Source organism: Panicum virgatum, chromosome 9N, assembly GCF_016808335.1.
Source record: "Panicum virgatum strain AP13 chromosome 9N, P.virgatum_v5, whole genome shotgun sequence".
In the NCBI taxonomy this organism is placed as follows: Eukaryota; Viridiplantae; Streptophyta; class Magnoliopsida; order Poales; family Poaceae; genus Panicum; species Panicum virgatum.
This window is the reverse complement of record NC_053153.1, coordinates 14,613,379-14,639,170: the sequence shown is the minus strand read 5'-3', so window position 1 is coordinate 14,639,170 and position 25,792 is coordinate 14,613,379. Positions and strand designations below refer to the sequence as shown.

Genomic DNA, 25,792 nt, shown 5'->3' with positions numbered 1-25,792 from the left:
GCCCGCGCGTCCAACCGAAAGTCCCGCCCTCGTCGTCGCCTCGTCCGTGCACGCCACGGCGCTCGCTCGCTGCCACCTTTGCCCGTCGCGGTCGCGCGCGCTCCGAGCTGACGGCGACCGCGGGCGCCGCCGCCTCTTCCGACGACGGCGCGACCTGGCGGGAACGCGGGTTGGGGGGCTGCCTCCTGATCCGCCGGGGATCCCGTCCGATTGGCTCGTCGGCGTCCCGCGGCCGTGAGCCGTCGATCGCGTGCGCGCGCCGTCAGCGTCGCACCCACGCCCGAGATCGCCTTTCGCAGTTCCGCGCCGTAGGTCGCGCGTCAGTTTCAGATGTGGACCGTCCGGGAACCAACGAGCGGTTGCCGATTTTTGGCTTGTGGCGGAGGATAACGCAGAGCTAAGGACACTGTGATGATCGTGATCACCTCTACTGCTCCTGTGCTAATTATAGACGCTCTTGCCAGCTGCCCTGCCATACGCAGTAGGAGGGGTGAGGCCACTTGATCAAATCTTCGAGACTGTGAGAGAGGCTATGCCAACCCAATCTCGGCAAAAGGGCGGGCGAACGATGCTGGCTTATGGCCCGGCAGGGACCGGTGCCAGAAATTTTCCGAGGCTTTCGTCCTCTTTTGGAACGACATTTCGGTGCAAATTCTACGGAGCTCCACTCCATCTAGCACACGGTGTCCCGTCGCACTCCGGGCAGCAGAAAACAATCGACGCGTTGTGTTGCACGTTGCAGACTGAGCCAGAGCCGAGCGCCGTCGGCAGGCTCGCCCCACCCACCCATGGCAACTCGCCACCTGGAACTCCACGACCCGGATCGCGGTGCCGCAGAAATCTTGGGCGTGTTCAGTTTGCGATTTTTTTTACATGAACTAATTAGGTTCAAAAGATTCATCTCATCATTTACAGCTAAATTGTGTAATTGGTTATTCTTTTAAACTACATTTAATGCTCTATGCATGTGTCAAAAAATTCAATATGACGGGAAATCTTGAAAATTTTTAGAAACAAACATGGCCGCGTTTAGAGCAGGTATTACGGTCGATTGCAAGAAGACTGGACCTCACGTGGAGGAGAGAGAAGAAAGGAAAGAGAAGAGAGGAGAAAGAAGAAATCCGGCGCTCCACTCCCCACCGGCTCAGTCCGGCGTTCTCTTCTCTGCTCGTGAGCCTGCAGGCACTAAAACGCCAACATGCAGATTACAGCGGGCGCGGAAGCCGGCGCATGTCTGAGCACGCAGCCAGCCGGAAGGCTGAGTTATAAAGCACGCTCTCAGACAACACGGCCACGGCGCCCGGCAGCAATCCCGAAGCCAACCGTCGGTCGCTACGCGCCTCCCCTCCACGTACCCGCTCGAACCGCGCGCCTCCGAATCGACGCCACCACACGCCGCCGCTTCTCCTTCCCCTTCCGGTTCACGGCGTCGCCACTCGCCACCGACCGACCGACCGACCCGCACCCGCCCCAATCCCCAGAACGCCACCAGAATCCCTTTCCCCCGGCCGTCCTCCACGCGGACGCGCCACCACACCGTCGCCTCGCACGTACTCCTCCTCCTCCTCGTCTCCACTGTTCCCGGCCATTACTTAACGCGGAGGGAAGGGAAGCGCCCGCCCGGCCGCTCCCCCAGCCCAGTGGTTGCCTCCTCTCCAGTCCTGCGGCCTCTGAGCTCCGAACCGAGCAGAGCCGCCCACGAGTCCCCCGCCCCCGCGCATCTCGGCACGAGCCCCACGACCGCCTCCGCCCCCGCACCGGACCGAGATCCCCAACCGCCGCGCGCGGGCGCGCGACCTGCACGGCATGCCGGCCGAGCCCCTCTCCGGTTAAACCCCCCGAGAAGCTCCCCATTTTATGGCGCTCTCCCGCGGGCGCGCGCGCACTGCCCCCGCCGCCGTCCCCAGCGCCTGCTTCCTCCTTCTCCTCGTGCTCCTCCTCACCTCCTCCTCCCTCCCCGCCGCCCCGGGGCGCGACGGCGACTCCTCCACCTCCACCTCCACCGGCCCGGTTCTCCGTTTCACCACGTCGTCGTCGTCCTCCGGGAAGGGGCAGGGGGACGACTGCGCGGAGCTGCAGTCCATCGACGGCGGGGCGGCCCGGTGCGCCTACCTCCGCGCGCACTCCCCCTGCTCCCCGGCGGGGTACGTGGACTACCTCCGCCTCTTCTATTGCGGCTTCGCCGGCGCGCCGCCGGCGGCGTGCGCCGCGCTCGCGCTGTGGCTAGCGGTGCTCTTCTACCTGCTGGGCGACACCGCGTCCGAGTACTTCTGCGCGTCGCTCGAGGGCCTCTCCGCGGCGCTGCGCCTGCCCCCCGCCGTCGCGGGCGTCACGCTGCTCTCGCTCGGCAACGGCGCGCCCGACGTGTTCGCCAGCGTCGTCTCGTTCGCCGCGGGCGACGGCGGCGGGGTCGGGCTCAGCAGCGCGCTCGGCGGGGCGCTGTTCGTGTCCACCGTCGTCGCGGGCGCCGTCGCGCTCGCCGTGGGCGCGCGCGGCGGGGTCGTCGTCGAGTGGCGCGGCTTCGTGCGCGACCTCTGCTTCCTCCTCCTCGCGCTCTGCTACCTGCTCGCCGTGCTGGTGAACGGCGCGGTCACCGTCTGGGTGGCCGTGTCGTTCGTCTCGCTCTACGTCGGCTACGTCGTCATCGTCTGGACCTCCCACTGCTGCGCCGAGCAGGGCAAGCCGCCGGCCGCCGGGCTCGCCGCGCCGCTCCTCCTCGATGAGGACTACGGCGACGACGTCCCGTCCCTGCCGTCCCACTCCAAGACAGGGTCGGCGGCATCTGGTGCCGCGTCAAGGGGAAGAGCCTGGCTGCATTGCATCGCGCGCGCGCTCTGCATGCCTCTGTACCTCCCGCGCCGCCTCACCATCCCGGACATCGCCGCGCACCGCTGGTCCCGCCCCTACGCCGTCGCCTCCGCCGCGCTGGCGCCGGTCCTCCTCGCCTTCACCTGGATCTCGCAGCGCCACCACCTGGTGTCCTCCTCGCACCGGCACAGCCTCCCGGTGCTCCTCGGCGGCGCCATCGTCGGCCTCCTGCTCGCGGCGCTCGCCGCGGCCACCACGGACGCCGGCTCCCCTCCCCGCGGCCGCAAGCGCCGCGTGCCGTGGCTCGCCGCGGGGTTCCTGATGAGCGTGCTGTGGGCCTACACCCTGGCGCGCGAGCTCGTGGCGCTCCTGGTGGCCATGGGGTACGTGGTGGGCATCAAGCCGAGCGTGCTGGGCGTGACGGTGCTGGCGTGGGGCGACTCCCTGGGCGACCTGGTGTCGAACGTGGCGATGGCGGTGCACGGCGGCCCCGGTGGCGCGCAGACGGCGGTGTCGGCGTGCTACGCGGGCCCGCTGTTCAACACGGTGGTGGGGCTGGGCCTGTCGCTGGCGCTGGCGGCGGGCGCGCAGCACCCGGCGCCGTTCGTGGTGCCCGCGGACGCGGCGGCGTACGAGGCGGTGGGGTTCCTGGGCGCGGCGCTGGCGTGGGCGCTGTTCGTGTTGCCCGTCCGCGGGATGCGCATCGACCGCGTCTACGGCGTCGGGCTCGTCGCCATCTACCTCTGCTTCTTCGCCGTGCGCGTCTTCGAGACGCTGGGGCTCTGGGCCTAGAGGAGAGCCGAGAGCACCTCGCGCCATCAGCGACTGACGCCCGCCCCTCCCCCTGCCCGCGTTCGTTTGTTTCTTGCTAATGATCGTCGTTGTAGAGAAGCATCAGGCTGGGTAATGGTAGTTCTAGATTGGTAGTAAATTATAGTAAACAAAGGTCAAGGATAGGAAAACTTGTATAGATCACTGTAGCATACAGTACTAGCGCTAGCACTACTCCACACGTAGGTGTTGGTTAGTGTTGTGTCCGAGAACTTGTTCCTTCCCCCCTCCTCTGCTTATGTTTTGGGAGGGGTTCTAACTGGAGAATGGCAGGCAATTGTCTGTTACTGTTCAAAATCCCTGGTAAATAACAGGGTTTGTTTGACAATCGCAGCCGTAGTTTTGGTTCCCTGAGTTTTTTTTGGTTCATGATGAAATCTCTGAGCTCAATACCCGGTCCAGGGCGCCATGTCCGGCCACCGCCCCCACCACGGCGGTCTCCCTCTCCCCTGCAAGCAAGCAAGGCCCCCCCAATTCCCCATGTTCTCGTACGAATCCCAGTCGGGTTGGCGCACGCTTCCTCCGGAACAACGCCTCCCGCCGTGCCCTCTTTCGTCGGGGGCTCGGGGCGTTCGTTCAGCGTCGCTGTCGGCTGCCCTGTGAGGCTGTCAAGGACAAGGAAGGGCGGGGCCGGGACCGGCTGGTGGGAATCCGGGATCCCTTCCCCGAGCGAGCTTTCTGACAGTGACAGCCTGCGGCGCGGGAACGGGATCCGCCGCCCTCCCTTCCCGCGGTAACTGACGCGAACCGAAACCTCAGCAAGTTGGCAATGCGCCCACCTCCCTTCTCCTTCTCTCTACTACTTCCCCTCGTCACAGCCTGCCGTCCGTGTCGCCGGCCGTGCTGCTCGTAGCTAGGCTCGTCGCGTCGCCGTCGTCTACTCTACACCTTGTTATCGCCGACCGCGACGTGGACCAGGTTGTCCAACGACAGGCGAATAGGCGATGGAGCGATCGAGCGGTGAGTGGACTCCTTGACCGATGGCTAGCCTTATCGCTTCTGCAAGTTTACTCACCCCTGTAAACGCGTTTACTGACGTGCTGACGACAGGTAACTTTTGGCTCGATCCGAGCAGGTCTTGACGCGCAAACGCCGGGGAGACCTCGGCCTTGGCCCCCGTCAACAACTGGAGTACAAGCCTTTCCTATTCTTTTCTTTTCTCCTCTGCCCTTTACTTGTCATACTATACTATCAACAAAGTGTTCTCTGTCCTCTCCCCCGACTGTCGTCACGCTATTTTATTATCAGCAAAGGTGATCGCCTTGTCTCGGTGATATTCTTTTCCTCCCCGTGTATATGTGGATCGAGCATGGTATCACCAGGTGCGTTGCTTGGAGCAGCAGCAGCCTTCCGGCGGCGTGGCTTTCTGCTAGAGCGCTACGAGGAGTCGAGGACTGCCCAGCCGTGTAGCGCAATGCTCCGGGCTGCGGCGTTCCTCTCCTACGCCCGCTGGCTCCCTTGACGTCTCAACTCTCAACCAACAGTTGCCCTCGCCCTGTGATACTGACCCTGATCGCGTCATGCTCCACGGCGCGTCTTTTTCCGTCGCTTTCTCCTGTAGACATCTGCTGTGCTGGACCAGCACCAGTAGCACTGCCTCTCGCTGTCTTGCTAAACGCTGCAGGAGTGCAGAAGCGTATGAAGTAGAGTAGACGGGAAGGAAGGAATGAAATGAGGAAAGAGTCAAACAGGACTGGCCCCGTAGCCTTGGCCGGCCCGGCTCTTGCTGTATGTTGCAGAATATTGAAAGAGAAATAAGGGGCGAATGACCACTCGTAGCAGCAAGCACCAGTGGTCTAGTGGTAGAATAGTACCCTGCCACGGTACAGACCCGGGTTCGATTCCCGGCTGGTGCATCTTTTTTTTTTCTTTTTTCGCACGGAACAGACATCGATCTCCCGCGCGGTAGAATAGTACGTTGCCGCCGGGCGGAGGGGAAGACGGCGCTCCGGGCTGCGGGCGTCTGCGCTCAGTTTCAGCGCCGCCGCGCCGGCAAAGCGGTCGACGTCGTCGACGACCTGCTGAATGCAGGTGCATAGGGACCTACAGGTGCAGGCACCACCACCACGCCGGCACTGCGCCTTGGCGCCGTCAGCGCTGCTCCCGACGCGTGGGTCGACACGTCGCCTGCGCCGCCGCACCCCATCCCCAGCCCAGGATCGCCACCACCATCCAGGCATCCACCCACTCCGGCAATCCACGGTCGCGTTCGATCGGCACTCGGGCGTTATCGCCGCCGGGACCATGATGGATGGATGGATGGACCGGCAGACGGCGATGGGTTGGTGCCATGCGACACGGCAGCTTTGCTGGAACTACAAAACTTTGTCCTTGAAAAATGATGGGCAGCAGCGGCAGTTGAAGACGGATGGATATCTTGATGGGTCGCGCGCGGATTGATAACTGCGCCCCCGCCCCCGCCACCGTGCGGCATGATTGCTGGACGCCGGCGGGGCGGCGGTCATCGGTCAAGCAAGCAGCGACGGCCACCTGCGGCGAGGAACAACGCTACGCTGGCGGACGTGTCGAGGGACGGGCTGACCGGATCTTGTGACACGCCACGGCAGCATCATCAAGTCAGGGCTCTAGCTCACCGTTCCGTCGTAACCCGCGTCGCGTTCTGTGCACCGTGCATAAACGGCAGTCACTAAGGTCGATCCGGCATTCAAGGTTCTCGGCGACAGGTGCACCTCATTTTCTGAATCAGGTGTGCTTGTTGACACCTTTTTTGTTTCCCGGCAAAAGAAGGCAGCCCACTTTACACGACACGTTACACAGAGCCACAGACGGAATGCAAGACCGCAAGAGGGGAAGGAACTCTCAAACGTGAACCAAAGGCCGGCCCAGTGTTCGCGGGAGACCAGCCTTTCCAGGGGATGGGCCGAAAATATGGGCCTACCCTACTCGTACGGGTGCAAATATAGGCCCAGACGTCCTATCCCGTCGTACAAATTTTCTTTACCAGGGTAGGAGTACGACTGTAGGCTTTCCGGTCCGCCAACCAACTTGAGGGATTTTTTTTTTATTTTAAAAGCTTAAAATTCACGCTCATGGAAAGTTGAATCTAAAATTTAAGGAGTGTTACTAGAATTAGGCATATAGCCCCCGCATTTACGTGGCTAGTATTGGAAATTCAAAAATATACATGTCATTGTATCCTTACTTAAAGATTATACTATTTTTTTATTATATATCACCATATTCATTATCGTAAATCATATCTTATTATTGGTTAAAACAATTCAAATATGATCTACCTATCATAACAATTTGATTTGTTGAGCTTTAATAATATTATGCATATAATTATTCTTATTTTCGTTTTATTTTGATGGATTGTTGTTAGCTTTAGTTTTTATTAATAGTATATGTTTGTAACTAATACATAGCTAAATGATATTTTATATTTAATTTTTATAATGACATTAGTGGGTGGTTTTTAATTAGGCATAGGAGTATTTTAGACTAATTTTTATTATAATGGCAATTGTGGGTAATTTTTATTTTTCTCCAATTAACGTGACAATTTTTAGATTTTGATATGGAACATGGAAACTCCGTTTGTTGGCCAAATAATAAGAGAATAAATTATCTAACTAATTCAGCTAGAAATTTGTTCGCGGTTTTCAGATTTTGGTACCTGGATAAACATGTATGCAGAAAACTCCCCACGGGAGGCCTGAGAATACTGGATGAAAGAGAAAGAGATGGAATAGAAGAGATCCGCGACGCCCCCGTCAGACAAATGAAATGAGCCGATACCATCTTCTGTTTGTATCTGAATTTCCTTTCTCCTCAATCGAAGCGTAGTATAATACTAGTAACACTGTCTCCAACCCGAGAACGGATTGCCAAGTCACCTCGCTGACGCAGATCAATCAGTCACCGATGGAACGGAACGGAACGGGCGCCCCAGAAGCGTCGAGAGCAGTTGCGTTGCGCGTGCAAAAGGCTTCCCCTTCTCTGACGAAGCAGCGAGACGTTGCCATCTTCTAGACCCCGCAGCCACCGCAGCCTCAGGGTCGGTCCCCAGTCCCTCCGGCGAATGCGACACCCCGCGACCTGCCCCGTCCGGCCGCCTGGGCCTCGCAAGCAACCGTGTTACAGCCCACAGGAAGGAGGAGCACCTTGTTAGGGCCGGGTGGCCGTCGGAGACGAGCCGATCGAGGCGCGAGCCGCCGTGCGTGCTCCCTCTCTCTCGCCGTCGTCGTCGCGTCGCCCCTGTCGCGCCGCCAAAGGGCAAAGGGAACAAAACCGCAGATGCCGCGCGAGGCCCCCCTTTTCATCTTCATGTGATTCCCCTTCCCGTGCGTCGTTCTCGACCCTGCTTTGGCGCTTTGTTCGCTTCTTCCATTTCGCATCGCATCTCGTCTGACGAACCGCGGGAGAGAAAAGAAAAGGTTGTTTGGCTCTTCACTTCTTCTCCGGCGAGCACACTGGGCAGGTTTGGTTACAGCGACATGTCCGAAAGGAGCTTTTATTACTGCTACTTCTAACCTATGTGCTCCACGGAGAAGAAGCTTTATTTCATGGCGTTTTCTCTCCTGTCCGATGAGAACACCCAAAAGGGGAACTCGCTCTCTCCTCCCGTCAGCTGTTCCGGAACTATTCCGTGGATGGTCAGGATCGAACCGTCCAAGCTGCAGTGAAATTCCGACCCATTAAAGTGCGTATAAAAAAACTGTAAATATAGCGAAAAAAAGGGGTTCATTTGAGGGCATGGACTGGCCTAACATTTTTCGCGAAGGTAAGCACGCATTTTATTAAGAGGAAAGCAATACGACCATTACAAATCTTAATAGGTAGAGGCTATTAAGGCGAAAACAGAGCACCATCAAGCAAAAGGCGGGCGACTCGACAAACACGAGCAGCAAGAACAATAGGGGAGACAAAGAGGAACCTCCAAACCTAGACAACCACACAACTGAACCTGCAAAAAATACTACGACGCCAAGGGTTCAACGGCCGACAACACAACAACAGGTGGTAATGCATCCACCCGTCCCATCGAGGTGGCAAAGCATCCGTCGGAAAAGATCACCAACCAACACGACAAGGTTTGAGGGCCGGAGGGAGAGGGGTGGGAGGGGAAGAGAGAGGAGAGGGGGGAGGAGCCAAGCTGAGCTGACTTCGGTTCAGCCGCGGGCCGCTACCGCCGCCCGGACGGTCACCGGTGACGGCGGCGGCCCCAGAGATGGAGGGGTGGGCGGCGGCCCCAGAGATGGAGGGGTGGGCGGCGGCGCAGAGGCCCCCGAGTCGCCTGGGAGCGATGCGGGGGTCGGGGCTAGGTGTGTCGCAAATTCGGACTAGCCTAATTTAATTAACGTCGAATGATTGGCCTTTACGATGAACGTTTATGCATGATTAGGCTAGTCTCAGTGAGAGTGTCATCGACACAGTTACCAAGACTCTCACATTTCATGACACTCCTCTCTCCTCTCTGCTCATACTATTGGTATATGTTAGTAGATTTAATTTTCATGACACTCCTATGACACTCCCACTGAGATTGGCCTTAGGAGGTGTGGTCGTCCTGTCCTGTCCGTGGCCGATTGACCTCTCTAGTGCGATGTGTTTAGGGGTGGTAAAGGGCCCAACATTTTGAACTAGAAAATATAAGAGCCGGGCCCTAAAAGGACCGGGCTCTAATCTTATATAATTTTAAGCTAAAAAATTTAAGAGCCTTGTTGGGCTGTAAAGAGGCCACTAGGGCCATAGCCCATTACCACCCCTGGACGTGCTCCCCAAACTCTCCCCTGTCAACTGTCATCCACATGCTAAAAAAACATGCTTGGACATTTCAATTCACTATCCAGCCAGCTATATTTCTGAAGAATTCCAATAAAAAAAACCAAGCTATTTCATTTGTTTTCTAAATCCAATTCTGGTTCGCCGAGAGGAGCTCACAAATGGGCGTCGAGCAGGAAACGTGGACGACCCTTTTGTACACACAACACTCCAAAGAGCCCTCGCTTTCAATTCCCATCACTCGCATTAGTGTTACTGCATCATTAGCCACTAACCTGCCCCCGTAGCTTACCGCCATCACCTCTCAAGAACAGAGAAATCCTTCCGCCTCACTCGTTTCCTCCACCTTTATGCCGAGAAAAATCTGAACCCACCAGCTACTGAACCTTCTAGTGGTTATCACACGTTGTTCTATCCAAAATCCCCCGTCCTTGTCCCCCTCGAATAACAAAAGCGAGGCAGCCGGCCACTAGAAGAACAATACCCGTTGCCCACTCCCTCCAATCTCTCCATCATCACCCAATTCCGCGTCGGCTTCTTCCTCCCTACGCCGCAAGAGAGAAAGCCGAGCGTCTCTTGAATTCATACGTGCTCGCGCTCGCGCGCGCGTGCACGTGCACAGCTGACAGCGACAGCTATAGCGCCGTCTTCCATGGCGGCGAGCTACCGGCAGGCCCTCGCGGCCGCTCTGGTGGCGGCGGCGGTCGCCGGGCTGCCGGCGGCGGGAGCGCTCGGGGTGAACTGGGGCACGATGGCGACGCACCGGCTGCCGTCGGGCATCGTGGTGCGGATGCTGGAGGACAACGGCATCAGGAAGGTGAAGCTGTTCGACGCCGACCCCGGGCCGATGGACGCGCTCGCCGGCAGCGGCATCGAGGTCATGGTGGGCATCCCCAACAACATGCTGGACATGATGACGGACTACGGCACGGCCAGGGACTGGGTGCACCAGAACGTCAGCAGCTACAACTTCGACGGCGGCGTGAACATCAAGTGAGTCCTGGTGCTCGGAGCCTCCATGTCGTCTCTGTATTAGCTTTGACATGATCCTACTCTCTGGTTCTTCTTTACTTTGATGGCCAATTGGTCTTGGTGCAATCCTTTTCAACTGTGCAGTTGGTGCTTCAGTGTCGTGCTGTGATTGTAGGCTGCGTCTGCTATGCCTTTCTAAATAATTTGATGTTTTTAAGTAAAAAAATATATTTTCCCTCAAAGAAGAAAGTTCAAATTTTTATAGTTTACATTGCAATTGGTCACAGCAAAATATTATCTGAAACCGTAAACAAACACTTTAACAAACTGAAATCCATAAGCATAGCAAAAGAAAAAAAACTGGCCTGTAATCACTGGATTGGATGGACATGCTGATCTTTTTTAATGAACATAATGACATTTTTTTAGTTTGATTATGACATGCTAGACATTCTTGAGTCCATCTAACACTGCATGGAAGGATACTTTTTGTGCTGGTTCTAGGATGTAAATGTCAGTACTGTTCATGCTTCCTCAGCAGCATATTTGACCATTTTTCCTCCAAATTTCAAGCATGTGATGCAAAAGTCCTTAGAAGCCCTTATTCTTTGTTTATAGTATGATCTATGAGGTTGTGGCTTAATAGTACTCACCGTGGGGTGACGTGGTTATTCTGTCAGCTGATTCGGAGTAAAGTCTTTATGATCAGTAAAGTGTCAAACTTGACATCAACAAGTTGCAACATAAAGCTATGGATGTCCATTGCATTTGTGCTATCCACTTGCTGTCTGAAGAATCAAACCTTGGGTAGGCCATGTGGGGGCTGAGATGTCTGAAGATAAGTTACATGAGCTCCTGAGCGCACAAGAATAATCCCCTAAGTTCTTGGGGATTAGTTCTCTTAAAGTAGCACAATTATCTAATTGCAGTGGCCACTGGACGCCTACTGGACATGCACTCGTCTATAGGACATGAGAACACTTTAAAGTTTACTGATAACTGCTTTAGTTTTGCGCGTAAAGTTCATCTCTTAGAAGATCTTCAGAAAAAGAGCTTTTACAACACTTCATGGCATTGTAGCTTGTCTGAAAATAACCTGAGATGGCAGATTACAAAATTAGTAGATTGTTTTGATTTCAGTTCTACCACGCCGGCATTCTCATTGTCAAATTTTCCGTGCAGATACGTAGCCGTTGGGAATGAGCCTTTCCTGTCGTCTTTCAACGGCACGTTCCTGAACGTCACGCTGCCCGCCCTGCAGAACATCCAGCGCGCCCTCAACGACGCCGGCCTCGGCGAAACCATCAAGGCCACCGTGCCGCTGAACGCCGACGTGTACAACTCCCCGACGAGCAACCCCGTCCCGTCCGCCGGCCGGTTCCGCGCGGACATCGCCGACCTCATGACGGAGATCGTGCAGTTCCTCAACCAGAGCGGCGCGCCCTTCACCGTCAATATCTACCCGTTCCTGAGCCTGTACGGCAACGACGGCTTCCCGCTGGACTACGCCTTCTTCGACGGCACGAGCAACCCCGTGGTGGACACCGGCAGCGGCATCCAGTACACGAACGTGTTCGACGCCAACTTCGACACGCTCGTGTCCGCGCTCGGCGCGGCGGGCATCGGCGGCCTCCCCGTGGTGGTCGGCGAGGTCGGGTGGCCGACCAACGGCGACAAGCACGCCACCGCGGCGTACGCGCAGAAGTTCTACGCGGGGCTGCTGCGGAAGCTGGGGGCCAAGGCCGGCACGCCGCTGCGGCCGAACCAGTACATCGAGGTGTACCTGTTCAGCCTCATCGACGAGGACGCCAAGAGCGTGGCGCCGGGCAACTTCGAGCGGCACTGGGGCATCGTGCGGTACGACGGCCAGCCCAAGTACCCGATGGACCTGTCCGGGCAGGGCGGGAACGCGGCGCTGGTGGCGGCGCGCGGGGTGCAGTACCTGCCCCGGCAGTGGTGCGTGGTGAACCCGAGCGCGCCGGACATGGGCAGCAGGATCGGCGACAGCGTCACCTACGCGTGCACCTTCGCTGACTGCACGGCGCTCGGGTACGGCTCGTCGTGCAACGGCATGGACGCCGCCGGCAACGCGTCGTACGCGTTCAACATGTACTTCCAGACGCAGAACCAGGTGGAGGGCAGCTGCGACTTCCAGGGGCTCGCGGCGCCGACGGCGCAGAACCCGTCCACGGACACCTGCAATTTCATCATTCAGATCGTGGCGTCGGCGGCCCCGGCGCCGGCGCCGGCGGCGCCTGCGCTGCTCCTCTTGGTTCTTCGCGCTGTCCTGCTGGTTGCTCTGTGACTAGTGTGTGTGGTGCTGAACTGCTAATGACGGTTGGAGGAGGAGGTCTCGCTCTCGCCTCGCATGTAAAGATTTTTGTTCGGTTTTGTAGATAATCTCGTGTTATCAGATCATTCTGAGGTCCATATAAGGGACGTATATACGTAAGAGAGATTTGGAGAAACGGCACATTTTACACGTCTCCGGACAGGCCTGTACAGTGACTACGCCATACAATCTCAATTGTTCATCAACAATGGATGTGCCAAGATATGATTTACTTCCGTGGTACTCCAGGCTGCCTTGAAACAAGACAAGCATAACCTTTCTAGACAAAGCTCCAACACGAATCTCAAAGCCAATCTGACCGTACGAACTACGCAATGCCTACGTGCTTCACATGTAGGATGCGGACGCCGAATTGGCGATCCGTCTCAAGACCTCCGCAACTTTTTTTTTTAAAAAAAAACTTAAGGCATGAGCACTACCGGATCATATAAGAAGGAGAAGCAATACGAAGTTTATAGGAGTTGTGATTACATAAAAAACTGAAATACTCAAACTCAAACAACATTATAGGATTAGAATATGCCCATGGGGCTCACACGCTTGCTCCCGGATCGCCATTTCTTGCTTGGTCAGACCAAGAATCCTTTGCGGTTCCTGAGATATTCCCTGAAAAATGCACATGTTCCTTTCGTTCCAAATGTTCCATGCCGAGTAGATTAGCAAGGCTGCGACACTACCCTTGTCTGCCGCGTTAGCAGCCTGTAAAGACAGGTTCCACCAATCTTGAACAGTGACATCCGGAGCCGGAAGTGAGATCAGCCCTTGAGACCACGCGTGCACAAGAAAACACACTTGTTGCGCGAAGCAACAATGCAGGCAAAGATGGGATGCAGATTCAAGATCTTGATCACACAGGCAACACATTGGATCGCATTGTATCCCTTTCAGCAATAAGTTGTCCGCAGTCTGTATTTTTTCTTGGACCAGAAGCCACGCAAAGAAACGATGCGTGCCTTCAGCTTTAGTTTTCCATAGCGCCCGAGCATCAAAGGTGCAGTAGGAGCCCCGGAACTGAATGTCGTATGCCGATTTAGATGAGTACAATCCATTAGTTGTCCACTTCCATGTAATTTGATCCAGCAAGTCAGAGAATTGAACCTCTTGTACAGCTTCCCACAAATAGACAAACTCCGCCAGTGGCTGTCGACATCCTCCAAAGCCCTCTCGTCCAAGTCTGATTCTGCACCTCCTCCCTAAGTTCTAGTCCCTTTCTCCATGCTAGTTTGTACAAATTTGGTGCTAGATCTCTTGGAGCATGGCCATTCACCCATGATGAATTGACATGGCAGTCCGGCCATCGCCAACCGTGGCGCTAGTGCAACACCGAAAAAACTGCTTATCCACCTCAGAGCAAGGGACCGATGAACCCACCCAGGGGCGATTAGGATCAACCCAGCTGTACCATAGCCATCTAAGCCGCAGCGTCCTACTGAACTTTTCCAAATTCAGCACGCCGAGACCCCCATAATTTTTTGGCTTCTTACAATTGTCCCAGTCCACCAAGCATCGGCTTCCTTTAGCATCTGACGTCCCGTTCCAGAGAAAACCCCTCCTAATCTTGTCAAATTTTTTTCAGAGCCCACTTCTTTAGATCAAACAATGTCAGGAAATACACCGGCATAGACGAGAGCACCGTGTTGACTAGTTTCAGCCGCCCCGCTCTATTAATGAATGAACCCTTCCAAGTTGATAAACGTTAGCCACCTTCACTCTGTTCGCTGGGCTGGAGCTGGAGCTGGTGGCTGGAGTGGTGTGAGAGAAAAATACTATTGGCTGGCTAGTGGCTGGAAGCTGGTGCTGCCGAACAGAGTGATTATCGATCACAGGTTGGATATCTACTCGTCTCAGCTGTCTAGTATGTAGAGGAAGACCAAGATAAGAAGCAAGGAAATTCTTTTATTGAACACTGAAAACCCTCCATGACCTCCTCCAGATTGTACCCCTCACATCCTCCACAACTTCATTTCGGCCTTTGCGGCCCAACCCAAGTACGACCTTTTTCCTCCTCTGTCTCACCGTCGTTGTCGCTATTCCTCCTCCGGGGTTTCGAGGTTCGGGCTACTAGGGACGGAGGTCTCTGGTGAGCACTGGTGTAAGGAAAGGGCCTTGGCGGCGGTGGTGGCAGGTTGTGGGCATACTTACGAGGCGGCGGGAGCCGCCGGCCGCGGACCGTGGAGGACAACCGGTGGCTTAGGGAGGCGGTAGGGGAGTGCGGTGCCAGAGCTGGTGTCGGTGGATCTGACGACGGCCGCCGGAGCCGAGGAGCACAGCGACGTGGGGGCGAGAATGATGATGGTTATGGACCGACGGGGTTCCTGTAGTTATCACCCTCTCAAACTATTGGATCTAGACTAATTAATCTTCCATACTACAAAATCAGTTATTCTACCACATGAACTTTTCAAAACCGGCCAAATGACCCATGACAGTTTTGGAGGGTGATTTTGTTTTTTTATTTATTTCAATTGAATCTTTGAAAAATCATAACAAATCACATAGGACGTACCCAGTGTCGTAGGCTCCAGCACTATGCGGGGTCTAGGAGAGATTATTAGCTGGAGGTCTTTCCCACGCATCGTGCAATGCATAGAGGCAATCGCTCGAACATGTGACCTCTCGGTTCACAGGCGACAAGCACTACCACTTGCACCAGGCCGCCCTTTTATAACAAATCACATAAAATCCAAAAATTGAAAATAAAATTTTGTTGGACTCTACATGAGTAGATCTATATAGTGAACATATAATATGGCATGCTTTAGTACAAAATTTTTTGTTATATATTTATATCTATACTTTTTTGCAATTAATGGAAATAATTAATATTTGCAATTTTCATTGTCCAATTATAGTGAAATTTTTATGGCGGGCCATTTATTGTATGCTAGAACTTTAGCAAAAAATTCATACTCATTGGATCATGTATAATTTAGTTATGGATTTATTTAAATTTAACTAGCATGAACATAAATAAACTTATAACAAAGTTATACATGATCCAATGAGTATGAAGTTTTTACTAGAGTTCAAGTATACAATAGTTAGCCCACCAGAAAAAATCACCCACAATTGGACAATGGAAATTGCATATATGAATTATTTCCATTAATTACAAAAAAATATAGATATAAATCTATAATAAAAAATTTATACTAAAGCATACAATATTATATATTCACTATGTAGATATACTCACGTGGAGTCCAACAAAATTTATTTTTAAAATTTTATTTTTTTGTGATTTGTTATAATTTTTCAAAAATTCAGCTGAAATAAATAAAATAAAATAAAATAAAACCATCCTTCAAAACCGTCTGGGAGTTATTTGGCCGGTTTTGGAAAGTATATGTGGTAGAATAACCGATTTTGTAGTTTAGGATGTTAAGTAGTCTAGATCCAATAATTAAGGAGTTATGTAAAATTCTTCCTCATCTCAAATGATAGGTAGGCACGCCTGTGCCAATTGCCATGGATGCCGCGAGTTCCACCCAATCATCCACGACCCTCTTAAGATCGGAAGCAAATCTAGATTGCAGCAACTGCTGCTGTTTTGGTGTGGAGAGAGCCGGCGAGAGTGTGACGCGCCCGTCTGTTAGAGCAAGTATAGGCCCTGTTTAGTTCCAACCTGTAAACGCAAAAAAGCCGTAAACGCATTAAAGTGAAAAGGAATTTTGCTAATTTGAAGTACTAAATGAAGTCTATTTACAAAACTTTTTGCATGGATGAGCTGTAAATCGCGAGACGAATTTAATGAGCCTACTTAATCCACAATTTGCAACAGTAATGCTACAGTAATCATCCGCTAATTATTGATTAAACATAAATTAATTAGCATCGTTAGATTCGTCTCACGATTTACAACATATCTGTGCAAAAAGTTTTGTAAATAAACTTCATTTAGTACTTCAAATTAGCAAGATTCCGTCGCAAAATTTTTTTGCGTTTACAACATCATGGAACTAAACAGGGCCATAATAAGTCTATATCAGCGGGCGATTCGTCGGATATGTCAAAAAAAAACATACCTGGCGGAGAGAGAATCAAAGAGAGAAAATGGACAGACGACTCGTGAGCCGCTAGCGAAACCGAGCGCATGCATTGATTGAGGTTACTGCACTCTCATTCGCTCACCACGCAAAATAGCATTAAAGCTCATGGGCCCCGCCACCACCAGCTCGCGAGAGATGGAGCGTGAGACGCCGGCGAGCGGACGTGTTTATTAGGATGTGTTTAGATGATTTTGTATTTTGCATTTTTATATTTTTAGAAGTGAATTTTTAATATTTAAAGTATTAAATGTAAACTAATTATAAAACTAATTACAGATATCGTCTGTAAACTACGAGACGAATCTAATAAGCCTACTTCATCATTAGAGCATGTTTACTGTAGCAATTTAGTGTCTAATCGCGTCTTAATTAGATTCATTAGATTCGTCTCGCGATTTACAGTCTATTTGTATAATGCAATTTATCTTTTGACTATATCTAGTATATTATACAAGCGATTCATAAAAATTTTACATTTTGGGTTTTAGATCTAAACATGACCCCTGCTACCACTCTCTGGTCACTCAGCTAACGGCCGCAGTTTTTTTTTTGAGTTTATTTTCTTTTGTTTTTCTTTAGGCCCAAGCGCAGTGCGGAGACGAAACAAGGCCCGTGCAGAAGTTTTGTTCCGACTGCCGGGCCCGGCCCGGCCCAAAGATCTTTCCCGCAAGCAACCCCCTTATCCCCTCGCTATCCCCTCCTCTCTGCCCGCCGCATTCCGAGCTCGCTGGTCGCTGCTGCTCGCCTCCGCTCCTCCGATCCTCGCGCCGGCGTCCACTCACGCACCGCCGGACGAAATGGAAGCAGCACCAGCCCTACGCACATTCTCCCCCTCCTCGTCCTCCCCAGCGGGAGTCGGACCCCGCCGTGTTCTCGCGGCCCCGGCCCCGGCCCCGCGGCGCGCCCGGGCGCTCGCGGCGCCGCCTCCGCCCCGCGCCGTCGCCTCCTCCCGCGCGCCGCTGGTGGTCTCCAGCCCTCCGCCGCCTCCCGCGGTGTCGGTTACGCCCGCGCCGACCCCCGCGCACGCCAAGGTCGACCGCTCCGGCCGCTTCTGCAGCCCCCGCGCCGCCCGGGAGCTCGCGCTGTGAGTTTCGTTTCCCCCGCAGCTTCAGGCCTTCAGTCCTCTCCTGCCGCCTTGCCTTTGCTTGGTCCTTTTCTGGGGGTGACCCGCTGCTTCCGCGTTGTCGCAGGATGATTTCCTACGCCGCGTGCCTGGAGGGCGCCGACGTCGTCCGGCTCTTCGACCGACGGATCAGTGCGAGGCGAGGTCAGGATTCCTCCGTTTCTTCCTCGCGTGTCTGTTTCGAGAGGACCAGCGCGGCTCAAATTTGTGGCGTTCTCGAGATGGATTTGGTTTGCTGTTCCTTCTCTTATTTCGGTTCCACCACATTTGTTCAGAGCCCGGGTATGTTTTCGACAAGGCGTGCCTGGCGAGTTACAACCATATGAGCTTCGGCGGGGGACCTCTTGAGGTTGGGACGGAGGAGGAGGCCGAGAAGCTGACCAGCGAGAACGAGATGGATTCGGTCAACGGTAACGACCATATGACCATGCAACTTCCAGTTCATGTCTGAAGACAGTTCACTTCTAGATGTCTGAAGACAGTAAATGCGGTCACAGCTGGAGCCGGAACTTGTTCCAAAATTTGGGACATCCCAGGCTTCCAATTTGATCGTAATTTTAAGATGGAGTATCCATATCCAGGGAGCTCCCAAAGAGGACTAGTTCAGTTGGTTGCCAATTCCATTATATACTAGCAAACTTTTACAGTTATGCTTTGGACAGAGACTTAGCTGATTCCTCTTTGGATAAATTTCAAGCTGGTGCTGTGAACTTCAGACCATCAAACTAGAATAGTTAATGCAGTGTTCTGACTTCTAAACGTGCATGGTGCTAGGAAAGAAGCTGGGTGGCGTCTGACACCTGATTGGAATAGTAGGCAATTAGGCTCTAGGCTGATGCGTGGCATGTAGCGCCTAGATTAGGCTAGGTGGTCACCTTAAGAACAGTGGCATAATCAATTACTGAGTTCGACCTCAAATTCAAGATTCAAATGGGTGTGCATCTCAATTTTTTTTGTTTGTACGCTGAGTTTTAAGAGAGCCAGGCTCGAAGCTCTCATTTTGGTCTGTTCTATTTTCAAACTATGTGACGGAGCACTTTAAATTGACAAGTTGATAATTTTTCACCTTCACCAGTGTACATGTTTTCCATCAGGTCAATGGCATCTATACTGTTCAACACATAAAATATCCTTATAATGTATTTACTAGAAATTATACCCATGTGTTGCTATGGACATAGTTGGTATAAGTATCAGATATGTATAGTAGTTGTTTACAGAGGGCTGGTCCGACTTGCATACAAGACGGACTAAGGCCCCACCTGTCAATGACACAAGACGGACCAAACCAAAAATTCAGGTGGAAACCTTACTTGCTTTATAAATAGGTATAGATATAGTATAGATATGGCTCAAATTAACTGGAAACATTTTTCTTCCTTTAGTGTCTTGCGAAATCAACTGTGTTACTATAGATTTCTCTTTCTGTAAACATGTTCCATTAGTGTTTGGTTATTGTTTTGCAAATAACTTAATATGTTGTCTCATAATCAGAAGCAGAAGTTCTTTCAGCTCCTCCAAAGCTGGTTTACAACAACTTTGTCTTAAGGTGTACTTTCCTTCCTGTCCCATTCTATTAAAGGCATATATTGGGTTTGACACACTGTGTTCTGATATATACAATAAAATTTAGTGCGCATTTGGTATTTAGTTCCACTGCTTTTATACTTGCATTTCTGATTAGATTTTTCCTAATACAGGTTATCCAGGGAGCTTTTAGTTGCTGTTGCCAGTGGATGGGATAAACATGTTGATATCATTGACAAAATAATTCCCCAGACTTGGAAGGTTGGGTACCTTTTTCTAATCTTGTTTCTATCCATCAGATCTTTCCAACATTCATGAAGCTGTTCATATTTTTATAAGTTTGGTTCATATGTGTCCTTATTCTGTATAATATGTGGCACCACCTTTTTTCACTACACTGAACAAGTGAATAATCGCTCTGGTGCATGCCAAAAGCCATCAAGGGCTATTTCCTGTTTTCCCTTTTGACATTGCTTGGCCACTTGTTCAGTATGATGCAGTGAATTTGACGTCTCCGATGGTTTCATTGTGGCATAATCCATGCTCTTTTTACACTTTATGTTTTTGCCTCATCACTATACTTAATTTTCCTGCATAGTTAATTAGTTATTTGCTATATGCACCAATGTTTTCCACAGTCCTATAATAATTGTTTTATTTCAATGTTTGTTACCACAATCTGGAGCTCAAAAGCCTCTTTCTTTTTGAATAAAAAATAAGCAAACATAATCTGTACTTTGTCGATTCCTAGTTCTTCAGTTTTTAATCTGCTTGCTATTGAAACTAGCGTCCATGTAGTGCCTGTTTGTATTTTAGTATTTTGGTTAGATTATGAAAAAACTTGCTGTTCACACATGGAAATTTTTGTGGTCAGGATGAGCCTGTGGCAAGGATACTTGAGCTCTGCATTCTCCATATTGCTATGGCAGAGATGACATCAAAAGGAACACCTCACAAAGTTGTCATTAATGAGGTTCCCCACCCACCCAATCTGTGTAGTGTAAAAAAAGAATGGTGTTACATCTATATTTTGGGTACTCATAGAATGAATGTCCCTTCATACACCTTATTTTTCAGGCAGTAGATTTGGCAAAACGATTTTGTGACGGTGGTGCCCCTCGGGTAATCAATGGATGCCTTCGAACTTTCGTAAAAGATCACGTCGACAATACAGGTACTAGTCAGGCAGCTGAATCAAAAGCGTGAAGTTTTGTAAATACCATGTATCGTACATCAGAATCGTGGCTGAAGTGCAGAAGTATTGAGAAAACATAGCTCGTCTCCAAATTCAGGCAAAGTCTTTTCATCTGAAGGAACCAAACATGCTAGGCTCGACAAGGAGCCGGAAATACTTCTATCTTACCTAATATTAGATCATTAGGTGAAGTATAAAGAGACAGAACACCTGGTATGTGTTGCACGTTCATGATCCATCTGAAACAACCGGAGGGTACTGGTTCTTATAGCCTATAGTCCTGCTGATTAATGTGGTCAGATACTAAGGTAGTTCTATAAAAACTTGATGTATATGTAAAAGGTTTTGCTTGGCACTAGCTCACGCTCAGAGAGACTCACTCATTTTAGGATAATGAATTTCTCATAGTGCATATGGTCTATGTGCGCGCGCAACCGCACTTCTACTTGCATTCATTTTACTTCTTTAATCCAAATTCTTTTAAGATTGAGAAATTTACAACATACCACCTACAAGTCTTTTTGAAAACCCAGATGCAGGTAATTTTGTTTGTCTCACATCTGCAGGTTTTAATTGTTTTCGTATACCCCTGGCTGCATTGACCATCTAGATGACACATACCGTTGTACGAATCTTATGTTAGTTCATAAACCTCACTATGCCCTCCCTTTGTCCAGTGTGGCTAATGGTAATGTATAATGTATTGAGCTTGGTAACAGGTCATGTGATTCTTTATCTTCAACCAATACTACATATGATAAAAGTGTTCAGGGATGTTTTTCAGAGAAATTTGGAACCCTTATGTTTTCATGAAGGTGCTTGATGGAGCTCCCTTTAGTTGAATATTTAGCCTTTTTTTATGTTGTAATTCAGATGGTTTTGTTCGGTTTGCATGTTTCTTGCTTAGTCGGCGTTGAAGCTTTTTTTTTAAGTAGAAGTTAAAACTTCAGGCCCATTTCAAATTCACATGCACTTCGATAGATTAACATTTGGATGAACTACAAAGTGGATTCAAAAAAATAAATATGTTTTACAGGTGGTACCAAAGATCTTAGTAACTATATATTCACATGACACAAATGCATCTGAGGTTTAAATTATGTAAACGATCTCAGTTGTTAAAGTAACTATCTCAACATCTTCACATAGCAATTTGAAGGACATTCTCATACCAATAGAGTGAGAATAATATGCAAAACAAATCTTGGTATAACCATTAACACTTCAATTCATGAAAAAAGTGTTTCCAAGGAAAAATCATGATACTGAAAATAACATTGTGTCACATGGATAAACCCCTTCTGCCGTCCTCACATTATTTCAAATAGATTTTTTCGATTAGATTTTCCGACATAGCCCAATTTTATTTAAAATAAATACTAGGGACATCAAATCTTTTATCATTGCACGGAATCCAATCTTTCCATAAACGTTTTCATTGGCGATAACATTTAGTTGTGATGACATGGGTATGCACAAGAGAAAACCAGCGGCAACCTCACGCGAAACATTTAGTTGTGATGACGTGGGTATGCACGAGAGAAAACCAGCAATAACCTCACGCGATTCCAGTGACCGCTATAGGACTCCGCTTCTATATATATAGCCGCTAAAACAAGAGGAATGCTCTCATTCCCCTTTCATGAATCTCAATCCTCGTTTACAATTTCGGCGCTTCGTCTTCCCCTCTCCATTTCGCAGCTTGTTGCCATGTAGCTTCAAGCGTCCATCCTCATCCGCGATCACTGTTGCTGGCTCCGGAGCGCTGCCACCGCCATCATCCCTTCCCCCTTGCTCTGACTATCTCTCAATCCTCGATCTTAACGCTGCTGCTAATCTCTTCAGTGATAGGTGCTCCCTTTCTTCATCGTGGATCTCCATCCGCATCTCTCATACTCTCTTTGCTACGGATACGCCACCGAGATATTATCGACAGATCGGATCCCTACCTCAACCGAAACTCGCAAGGGCATGTTCATGTCTTTGCCTGGAATCATAGCCCTTATCACACGAAGTCGTCGTCCGCCGTACTAGATCTCAGGTAAATTTATTTTGTGAATCTTTTGGTAATAAATATTCTTTTTTTACATGGGAGTTAAATATATTCCGCCTTAGAATTCAGATGCCGATTTTACCTTGTAACACACCAGTCTTTGAATTTTATTTTAATGCTAGATCTTCCTGTTGATTTTTCTCTTTTAATCCCCACTATAGTTCCCATCTTTCTTTCCCGAGATATCTTAAGCCACAATCAAGCATGCACGCCGCCCTGGCATACAAACTTGAGCAACGTTCATCCATCCTGCAAGCAAAATTAACCGTACAAACAATGTCCAGCCACATCACCAGTCACAAGGGCCATGCAGTTTTGCCTAACAATGCCTAGCCATGCCAGCACACAGAAACGGCCAGCCAGTGTAGCACAGCCCAGCGCAGGCGCCTTTGCCGCCCCCGCACACCATCCTGCACTCTGAAACCTCCCAGCCCCACTGCAACAGCGCGCTGCACGCATCACCCCTCATGTTCTTCTTCCTCGCGGTTCTATCCTCTAGCTACTGCCAGCCAGTGGATGGCTACGGCCAGATGTACGCGTAGCTACAAAAGATTCCGGCAGCCGAAAGATCGATCGCGCCAGCCAAAGGATAGATAGCATGCAGCTGCTGGAAACGGCAGATCGGTTTCTTGCCGTCCTCGCCGATCGACGCACCAGATCGAGCGCGATGACGGAGGATCGCCGTGGCAGCAACGCTCGCCGCCCCCGGTGGAGAACTGCGTGAGAGGCGTTTGGAAACGAGCGCGCGGGCGCGCGCCGTCCCTTGGCCTCAAACGGGATGCGTGCGCTAGCTAGGGGCCGGGGTGCGGTTTCGTCCAATCCACCGGTTCTCCCCCGGCGTGACCGCTTAGTTTCGTGGCGCGAACGAAGTTTATCCGCGCGCTCACCACCGGCGGCAGTGCCGTCCGTCCCCGGTTTCGGCCGCGGGGGGCTCGAGAGCTCGCGCGGCTATAAATGGCCGCGCCCTGCCGCCCTTGCTCCTCACACCCATCGCTGCGCTCTAGCTTACTAGCTTCATTCTTCTTCTCTCTGCTTGCATTGCTCGGCCGACTCGTCGGTTCGATCTCAGAGGTCAGGCGGCGATCTCTTTAGCTTGATCAGAGAGTTCGTATGGAGAAACTTCGAGTTTGATCGATCTTTTATTTATTTATTGCAGGACCCGTGTTTTGAGCGCTGTGCTGTGGCTGCTGTTGTGTCGAGGTCGACGGTGACGATGGAAAGCAGCGCAGCTGGCGTTGTGAGGAGCGAGGAATCGCGGGAAGGACCCCTTTCCGGCGGAGTGGCGGAGCGCGGAGGTGCTGGACGATCGCGCGGCGAGGAGGTTGAGGGCGGGGGAGCTGGGGAGCGACGCCCTGGGGTGGCGGCGAGGCCAGGAAGCGCGGCGGCGGCGCCGCTGTCGGGGCAGAAGAGGAGGCGGGAGGCGGAGGACGGCGGGAGCGGGAGCGGGAGGGAGAGCGGCGGCGACAACTCGTCGCAGCTGGCGGCGCCGCGGCGCCACCCCGCGAAGGGGCCGCCGCCGGTGCCGCGCGTGGTGTTGCGGCCGGTGCCGCCTCTCCAGGGGCTCGTGAACGCCTGCCGCACCGTGTTCACCGGCTCCAGCTTGCCACCGATGGCCCCCGTCGTCCACTTCATCCGCAGCATAATGAGTACGTGCTGCCGTATATGTAGACCTCTTGCTTCTCGTTGGAATGCAAGTTGTTTAAAATTTTGCGATGTGGGTGGTGGTGTTTTCAGATCTGATCGGGCCGTACGACGTCGGGCTCAGGGACGATGTGGACTTCTTCCACAGGATGAACGCCGCCAGTCGCCAGAACCCACCGATCATCACTTGCAAAACCATTCTCGAGTGCCAAAATTTTGCGGTAACTTTTATGAGCTAGATCGATGGAGCCTTGTGAATTTGTTACCAGAAATATGATCAACTGACATTGCCCCGGTCGATCTTGCAGATCGCAGTGTTCTTCCTGCCCTTCGGAACGGTCATGCCGCTCCACGACCACCCCGGCATGACGGTGTTCAGCAAGCTCCTCATCGGGTCGGCGCACGTCGAGGGCTACGACTGGGTCCGCCCCCGCGTCTCCGGCGGGGGGTCCAGGATGCTCGCGGAGAAGGTGCTGGACCGCGACGTCACGCCGGCGTCCGGCACCTGGGCGCTGTTCCCGGAGGCCGGCGGGAACATGCACCGGTTCGTGGCCGGCGAGGAGACCCACTGCGCGTTCCTCGACGTCCTCGCGCCGCCCTACGCCCCGGCGGAGCAGCGGCGCTGCACGTACTACAAGGACACCCCCTACGAGCCATGCCGCTGTAAGCACTGCTGCTCCCTAGCTCGCCTCACAAACAGGATCGGAGCTCGATGTGATCATTCTCATGTCAGCTGTTTGCATTTGGTCGCCCACAGGTGTTGTGAGGCGGCTGACGGAGACGACGCAGAGGCACGGGCGGCCGCTGGCATGGCTGGAGGAGGAGGTCGACGAGCCTAGGGACTTGCGGATTGTTAGTTTGCCGTACCGAGGCCCGAAAATCTATTAGCATCCCCTGCGGCAGATTGCTGGCTTGGATTAAATCTTATTTGGGTGATGCAGATCACGATCCAAACTGTGCCGGATAAGAAATTAGCATTGGCAGATATGATGGCTATGAGAATGAGCCCATATATGACAACATTACTCTACAAAGTAGTAGATCTCATCTTCTTAATGAAAAACGTGATTAGCCTTTTTATTTGTAGCATGCATCACATGATGTGTAACCAAATATCTATGTTGTGGAGCAAATTATAAGAACGCCTTATCTTTATTTGAGTTTGTTGAATATATATGCTAAGATTGGCATTTTTTCAAATATGTATATGAATATGCTAAGATTGGAAGTTGTGCATTATAACTGAATGAGTACAAAACGTAATATATACACAATCAACTATATAAAAATCTTAATAAGTTTGGCTACCCTATCTGATCAATTCACAGCCTTGTGGATCATATCTTAAAGATTGTTATATCCATGTGCGTCTTAATGAAAGATATTGATGCATATCTCACCAACCGCTTGGGCCAATCTCAATGGAGTTTCATGGTATTAAATTATAAATCACATCATCAATTTTGTTGATATGGCGAGGAGAGAGAAGGAG

General features: G+C 51.6%; 4 protein-coding genes and 1 non-coding gene across 5 annotated transcripts; all 5 read left to right on the top strand.

Annotated features, from left to right (window-relative positions):
- The first annotated feature begins 1,351 nt into the window (after nucleotides 1-1,351).
- On the top strand, nucleotides 1,352-3,993 carry LOC120692954 (cation/calcium exchanger 1-like). The gene has a single exon (XM_039976344.1). It carries the CDS (start codon nucleotides 1,858-1,860, stop codon nucleotides 3,598-3,600), a length of 1,743 nt encoding a protein of 580 aa, XP_039832278.1. The 5' UTR covers nucleotides 1,352-1,857; the 3' UTR covers nucleotides 3,601-3,993.
- Nucleotides 3,994-5,424: 1,431 nt separating this feature from the next.
- On the top strand, nucleotides 5,425-5,495 carry TRNAG-GCC. Its single transcript has one exon. It is a non-coding gene; the product is annotated as a tRNA-Gly (tRNA).
- A 4,200-nt stretch (nucleotides 5,496-9,695) lies between these two features.
- Nucleotides 9,696-12,845, top strand: LOC120691829 (glucan endo-1,3-beta-glucosidase 8-like). Its single transcript, XM_039975025.1, has 2 exons — nucleotides 9,696-10,380; nucleotides 11,542-12,845. Exons 1-2 carry the CDS (start codon nucleotides 10,040-10,042, stop codon nucleotides 12,662-12,664), a joined length of 1,464 nt encoding a protein of 487 aa, XP_039830959.1. The 5' UTR covers nucleotides 9,696-10,039; the 3' UTR covers nucleotides 12,665-12,845.
- A 4,616-nt stretch (nucleotides 12,846-17,461) lies between these two features.
- On the top strand, nucleotides 17,462-21,025 carry LOC120691098 (transcription antitermination protein NusB-like). Its single transcript, XM_039974062.1, has 7 exons — nucleotides 17,462-17,845; nucleotides 17,952-18,028; nucleotides 18,160-18,294; nucleotides 19,379-19,433; nucleotides 19,585-19,672; nucleotides 20,286-20,384; nucleotides 20,489-21,025. Exons 1-7 carry the CDS (start codon nucleotides 17,559-17,561, stop codon nucleotides 20,615-20,617), a joined length of 870 nt encoding a protein of 289 aa, XP_039829996.1. The 5' UTR covers nucleotides 17,462-17,558; the 3' UTR covers nucleotides 20,618-21,025.
- Nucleotides 21,026-23,872: 2,847 nt separating this feature from the next.
- Nucleotides 23,873-25,278, top strand: LOC120688743 (plant cysteine oxidase 2-like). The gene is made up of 4 exons (XM_039971121.1): nucleotides 23,873-24,305; nucleotides 24,394-24,431; nucleotides 24,609-25,028; nucleotides 25,081-25,278. The coding sequence occupies exons 1-4, from the start codon at nucleotides 23,873-23,875 to the stop codon at nucleotides 25,186-25,188; spliced, it is 999 nt and encodes a 332-aa protein (XP_039827055.1). The 3' UTR covers nucleotides 25,189-25,278.
- The last annotated feature ends 514 nt before the right edge of the window (nucleotides 25,279-25,792 follow it).

Excerpts from the sequence above, each read along its gene's own strand:
- LOC120692954 (XM_039976344.1), top strand. The coding sequence starts at position 1,858 with ATGGCGCTCTCCCGCGGGCGCGCGCGCACTGCCCCCGCCGCCGTCCCC.
- LOC120691829 (XM_039975025.1), top strand. The coding sequence starts at position 10,040 with ATGGCGGCGAGCTACCGGCAGGCCCTCGCGGCCGCTCTGGTGGCGGCG. Across the intron at positions 10,381-11,541 it reads GACGGCGGCGTGAACATCAA|ATACGTAGCCGTTGGGAATG; the intron begins GTGAGTCCTGGT and ends TTTTCCGTGCAG.
- LOC120691098 (XM_039974062.1), top strand. The coding sequence starts at position 17,559 with ATGGAAGCAGCACCAGCCCTACGCACATTCTCCCCCTCCTCGTCCTCC. Across the intron at positions 17,846-17,951 it reads GCCGCCCGGGAGCTCGCGCT|GATGATTTCCTACGCCGCGT; the intron begins GTGAGTTTCGTT and ends GCGTTGTCGCAG. Across the intron at positions 18,295-19,378 it reads CGAGATGGATTCGGTCAACG|AAGCAGAAGTTCTTTCAGCT; the intron begins GTAACGACCATA and ends TCTCATAATCAG.
- LOC120688743 (XM_039971121.1), top strand. The coding sequence starts at position 23,873 with ATGGAAAGCAGCGCAGCTGGCGTTGTGAGGAGCGAGGAATCGCGGGAA. Across the intron at positions 24,306-24,393 it reads CTTCATCCGCAGCATAATGA|ATCTGATCGGGCCGTACGAC; the intron begins GTACGTGCTGCC and ends TGGTGTTTTCAG. Across the intron at positions 25,029-25,080 it reads CTCGATGTGATCATTCTCAT|ACGACGCAGAGGCACGGGCG; the intron begins GTCAGCTGTTTG and ends CGGCTGACGGAG.